The sequence below is a fragment of the Equus asinus genome, chromosome 21, assembly GCF_041296235.1.
Source record: "Equus asinus isolate D_3611 breed Donkey chromosome 21, EquAss-T2T_v2, whole genome shotgun sequence".
Taxonomy (NCBI): domain Eukaryota; kingdom Metazoa; phylum Chordata; class Mammalia; order Perissodactyla; family Equidae; genus Equus; species Equus asinus.
This window is the reverse complement of record NC_091810.1, coordinates 76,509,732-76,515,731: the sequence shown is the minus strand read 5'-3', so window position 1 is coordinate 76,515,731 and position 6,000 is coordinate 76,509,732. Positions and strand designations below refer to the sequence as shown.

At 52.1% G+C, this 6,000-nt stretch overlaps 1 protein-coding gene across 4 annotated transcripts in view; it reads left to right on the top strand.

Annotated features, from left to right (window-relative positions):
- Positions 1 to 873: 873 nt before the first annotated feature.
- PLCL2 (phospholipase C like 2) overlaps positions 874 to 6,000 on the top strand; it is a 181,161-nt gene continuing 176,034 nt past the window's right edge. The window contains exons 1-2 of one of the 4 annotated variants that reach the window (XM_044754182.2): positions 874 to 3,176; positions 3,853 to 4,419. In XM_044754182.2, coding sequence (XP_044610117.1) covers positions 4,081 to 4,419 — 339 coding nt within the window. In that variant the 5' untranslated portion in view covers positions 874 to 3,176; positions 3,853 to 4,080. Of the gene's footprint in view, positions 3,177 to 3,223; positions 3,548 to 3,852; positions 4,420 to 6,000 lie in introns of those variants that run through there. The other 3 variants (XR_001398233.3, XM_044754183.2, XM_014842164.3) reach the window with 3 other exon arrangements.

The window sequence follows — 6,000 nt, the reverse complement described above, 5'->3', positions numbered from 1 at the left end:
AGGAAAATGGGCGAAGCATCTTTAGTGTCAGAGGAGAGGAAGAATATGAAAATGAAAGCTTTTGGCAGGTCTAACTTGCCTCATTGATGCCCAGGAAGAAAGGCAATCACTACATATTTCCTGTTGAGTATCATGATAAAATAAACAGAATCCAAGCCTTAGGAGCATTATAGATTAAAATCAACATGTTGGATTAACCCAGGAAGCAAATGGTTTGCCAGTGTGGACCAGTACCTTGATATAATCTGTATTTCCTTAACGCGTTTTTGTCTGCTTTCTGCTCTAGTTAGCTCTCACATTAAGGATATGGGGAGCAGTCGAATATGAAGGCTCAGAGGTTGAACTGCATCTTTAGAGAAATACAGGAAATAAAATGAGATTGAGATTTGGGAAACGAAAATTGTCATAATACATTGAGGGAAAAAATAATCTGCAGGCCAAGTGCGCAGTGAGTCAGAAAAATTTAGAGAATTGTAATGTTAGAGCCTGCAAACTGGAAACTAGATATGAATTCATAATCTACAAGGGTATAAATGACGGCAAGAAGTCAGTAAACAGTGTCTGTCAGTGTTATTTTGGGAGGCCGAAGGAAGGTTATTATGGACCAGGGAGCCAGCATAGTTCATGTTCTAGGTATTGAATTAAAGATACAAACAAATAAAGACTTTGGTGAAGGGTGACAACAAGGATTAGAAACTGAGACGGATTGAAATATGAAGAAAACTTAAAAGAGATAAAGCTATGCATTGCTCGCATGACAAGATGATGAGATTTTAAAGGTATCTACTGACTTTAAACATTATGAACAAATTATTCATCGGCATCTAACCGTTATTATATAGATATAATAAATTGGCATAAGCACCGTGGAGTTATCCACAATGAGCATTTTATTAATGTTGTGTCTATCTCTATTGCTCTGCTCTGAAAATGAGTCTGAAGGAACCACTAGACAGTATTTGCTGAGGAATGACTATGAGATTTTGGCTCTTTTTCTGACTCTAACTTCTATGAATTTTACAATGCCATGAAAACACTTCAGCAAGAATTTTGGCAAAATATTTACAATTTCTTCAATAACGTTGCTCACAGAAAAGGAGAAATGGAAAGCAATCACTTAGTAACTGCAGAGAAACAAGCAGGAAGGAGGAGAAACAATTGCTTACTATGCTGTCTGTGATGGAAAAAATCTGAGTTTAGCTATTACAAAGCCTTTGGGAGCTGAGAATTGCACATGTCAGAGGAACATGCTGCTTCCCATCACCAGATAGGAGAAATGGTACCTTCAGTCTGGCTGTTTGTGTGATGCAGAAGTACAGCTATATCATCAGCAGGCGTGTGACCAGCGGCTTGTGGGAGACAAGCACTTAGGGGGATAAAAAGGAACGTGGCACAGGCCTTGGGCTTCTGGCATCATTAGTTACAGGTCTGCCAAGATGCTCTGGGAAACGTTTTAATTTAAATGCCAAGTCTGTTTCAACGAAGTCTCCCTGGTTTGACCTGTTGGGAGTCCAGAGTGAGATGGATAGGTGCTCATTTTGGAGAGCATTAGGCGAATTGGATGGTGGTTTTATGAAAAGCATCCTGGAGATTTAAATCTCTATATATCGCCACTCACCCCGGAAAACTCATGGTACGAGTTGCAGGATAAATGAGTCTCACAGCATTTTACCAGTGATTGGTAAATGTGGGAAAGGGCAGAAATACCTCCAGGCGTTTATTCAAAATATTAAAATTAGAGAACTTTAAGAATAAAGGCCCAGAATTCTTCCTTTTCTCCTCCACAGCATATCCACAGGCTACTATGACTACAAATTCCATCAGGCCGGTTAAGAACCTGATTTGAATTATTTGAATATATTTTTCTGCAAAACTATCACGAGACAGAAAAAATTTTTGAACCAAGAAAGAAAGAATAGGGATGGGAGTGAATAAAATATTAAAACATTGTTGTCCATCCGATGTGAAAATATTTCTGTTAGCATGTAGGCCCAGGTTGGCAAGAGATGGATAAAAGCTTATCTAATGGGTTACAAAAACAAGAATCCAGTAGATCAGAAGAATTAAAACGCCCCCAAGAATAACATGAAGGTATTTGAAGTTGCTTCAGAGGCAAGAGCGGGTATGTATATGCGTGTAAAGGCCCTATTCTCAGAGGCTACTGGGCAGTTTGCTCCAACATCATGCTAATGAAAGCAAGGTCTTTAAATTCACCCCCAGCGGACTATCAGTTTCTTCTTAGCACCCTGCGGGAAGAGCATTCCTGGAAAAGGAAACATTAGTTGGAGAAGAGCTGGGGTGCTAGAGAAGGGCAGCAGGCTGGAGCCAGGAAACCCAGGATGGAGAGGTGGGTGGGGCCAGGCTGGGTGGGGCCTCGGGTACCAGGCTGCGGAGTTTGGGCCCTCTCTGGCTCGACGGATGGAGACCACGCGAAGTATTTGCGCCGGGGAGCGCCATGATCAGGGTTGATTTTTAGGTCGGTCCTTCTACTTGAAGCAGTGGGTGGAGGGGGAGGACCAGAGAGGGGAGGGACCAGCTGCAGTGATCCAAGTAGTATCCTGCACCCAAAGATGAGTGTGACCTAGGGCGGGGCCCACAGAAGGCTGGACCAGCCGGCATCCCTGGCGACGGGATCGGGAAGGACAGCAGGAGGGAGGGACGACAGTGATAAATCCCTGGAGGACGACTCAGAGGGCACAAAATAGGCTCTGCCGAGGTCCTCTGCTCCTCACCCCCCCACCCTGTCCCAGCATCCTTGCTACCAGTTGAATCAGTTCACACAGTTCCGGAGCCCAAGGGAACGGAATTGGTTTCTGTACGTGACATGGGTCTGGCCCCCTGGGGAAGCCCAGAGGGGAACGTCCGAATGGCCTTTCCCCGAGCTGTGTGGGAGGGGAGCGAGTCCCGCGAACCAGGCGGGGGTTCGGAGGCAGGCGCAGCGGCCGAGCCCCGGGACCGTCACTCCGGGCCCCACGGCCTGCTTGGTCGTTGCCCCTCGGGGCGCCGGGCGGGTGATTAGCAGTTGCCGCAGCTCTGGAGGGTGGCGGGTATCCAGGACCGGCGGCCGCCGCCCGTCGCCGTCCGCTCCGCAGCGAGGTTCCGCGGCCCGATGACCCGGCCTTGGCGAGAGCAGCCGCGACGGCGGCGACCTGGAGCGGACGCCCGGGCGGCTCGCGGTGGGTCTGGGGGCGGCCGGGGAGGGTCCCCGCGGCCTGTAGGGGGCACCGCCGAGCCCGGGAGGAGGCAGCCGCGGGCGAGGGTGGTGAGTCTGGGCTGCCCCCTTCAGGAGCTGCCCCGGGCCGCACGGCGGCTGTCACGGCCCGGCCGCCCCTGCCCGCCGTGCGCTTCCTCCCGGCGCCGCAGGCCTCAGCCGGGACCCTGCGAGGACGTGGCGGGGCCCGGCACGCGACGACCTCTGGGGAGTTGGGGCTGGGGAGACCCCGGCGTCGCCTCCCGTCCGCCCGGGACCGCGAGACCCTCGGGAGGCGCCTCCGCGAGGCCAGAGAGCGTCGGGGCGCCGGCCGCTCGCCCTCGCCCTGAGCCCGAGGTGGGCAGCGGCCCCGGGGCTGGGCGCCTGGTTCGCGCGTGCTGGGTGCTCCAATCTCCGGGGTGGGCGCCCCGAGCCACCGGGGTGGGCGCCCCGAGTCTCTGAGGGGGCGCCCCGTTACCTCGGGGTGGGTGCCTGCAGCCCCGGAGGTGGCGCCCGTGGCCCCGGTGGGCGCCGGGCCGCGCGGTTATTTTTGGCGCCCGCAGCGGCGCGTGTGTCTGGGCGTGTTTTCCTTCCCCAGGTGCCGGGAGCCCGGCTCCGCTGCCGCCCGAGTGACTCGTGCCTCTCTCTTGTCTCCCCTGCAGGAATCTGCCGATAATTCTGCCGCCACGACTTCAACCGTGCGCGAGGCGAGCTCGAAACAAACATCACATCTAAATTAAAAAAAAAAAAAAAAAAAAAAGCGGAAGAAGCGGCCGAGGCGGCGGCGGCGGGAGGAGGAGAGGAGGAGGGGCCGCGCGGCGGCCCGAGGCGGCGGCGGGGACGCGGGGACGCGGGGACGCGGCTTTGTGCAGGCGGGTCGCGGGGCGCCCATGGCGGAGTGTGACCGGGGGGGCGCCGCCGGCGGGGCCCTGCCCACCTCCCCCGGCCCGGCCGTTGGCGCCAAGAGCGCCCTGAAAGCCGGAGCCGGGGAAGGCGGCGGCGGCGGCGGCGGCGGGGGAGGTCGCCTCGGCCACGGGCGGGCGCGCTATGACAGCGGCGGGGTTTCCAACGGAGACTGCAGCCTCGGCGTGTCCGGGGACGAAGCCCGGGCCAGCCCAGCCAGGGGACCTCACGGCGCTGCGCTCGCCCCGACCCCCAGCCCGGCCGCCTGCCCCCTCCCCCGGGAGAGCAAACCGGGCGGCCTGCCCCGCCGGAGCAGCATCATCAAGGTAGGTGGGAGAAGGGCGCTCATCACCCACCCCCAGCCGTCCTTGGGGTCTCTTTCCCCAAGAGGGGAGTGGTGGTGGAAGGAGGGGGTTGCAAGAGGAGCCCAAGGCTAACGGGAACCACTGGTGCACGGGTGCTTGGGGTGGTTGAGCAGGGACTGGATGCAAATGGCATTTGGAAAGAATGGAGAGGTGCTCTTCAATGTGCAGGGGGAGCTGTGCTCAGACATCCCCAGTTGAACTTGGGCTGTCACATCTCCCAGGATTGTCCTGGAATTATGGCCTGTACCTGCCTGGGCATGGCAAGCTCTTCTGTGGTAGCCTAGGCTGGTGACAGACTCCCTGTAAGGTTTCTATTGTATGTTAAAGACAGTTAGTGATTATGTGAAAATCCCCGGTGGTGAACAGAGATTATTTAATAGGTTTCTTCTGATGTGTATATACTTGCCTCTTGCAAACGGTTATACTTCCAGGGTGCAAAGTCTCTGGTCACTCAAGTCACACGGAGAAATGGAGTAGGTTTCTGACCGTAAATGCAGATTTCCGCTTTCTTAGACGTAAAAGCGCTGAGAGATTACAGTTCTGCACGATTTAATCTTTTGCTTGCTGCAGTAGGCAGGCCTCCAGTTCTGTGGAAGTTCTTTTGGGCAGTTTGCTTGATTTTGGTATCTTTTGCATGGTGTTATTTAGCAGAAGAAAGTCAGCCATGGTTTTGTGCATTATAAACTCAAGAAGTAATATTAGGAACTCCTGAGTTTGTGGTGATTTCATTCTAATATTACGTTTTGGTCTGCAGTGTAAAAATATTTCGCGTGACATGAAGTGAAAAAAATAGTTGATGAGCTAAGAAGAGTAGAGCCTTAGGCAAGACTAGCTCATTCTGCTCAAGTTTGGAGCAAATATGAAAAGGTTGTGTTCTGAAAATCAAGGAGTTACCGGGACAGTGAGCAGCAAAGCACATTGACGGGGCTGCACCCACCCTTCCTGTGGCTGATAACTGGTGGGAGAGAGGGCAGAATGGGCCACAGTGAAGAGAGCTGGCACTGGTGGTATTTGAAATTTGATTAGACCTAGAGAAATCTTCCAAGTACTGTGTAAGTGTCTCATGGTGTTACCAACTTCTGCAGTAATCTCACGAAATATACCACCTTGTTACTCTGTGTAACAGGCAGTTGTGAAACTGCTTTTCGCTTTGTCATCTGTTTGCACAGTTTATGTCTGGGCAAGGGGACAATTGAAGATCTTAGAGATCAAGTACGTTAACTACCTGCACCAGCGTTTAGAGTCTGTCTAAGGAAAGTAGTCTATTTTTGCTGCATACCTAACTCTTAGTGATTTATATTTTCTTTTACTCTGTAGCTTATGTTTCCATGGAAGTTGCTTTCAACTGTGCATGGTATTCAGTCCTTTTGACAGAATTATGTGTCATATCGTTTTCATTGGTTACTAGATATTTGTGGTGATTTTGCATTGTGGTGTTAATGAAATTTGATGTAAAAGTTCCAAAGAAGATACCAACCTACCTAATTTTAACTCCTTTCCCCCAATTTTTTGGAGGGCCTGTTTTGCACCATTTAAAAAACA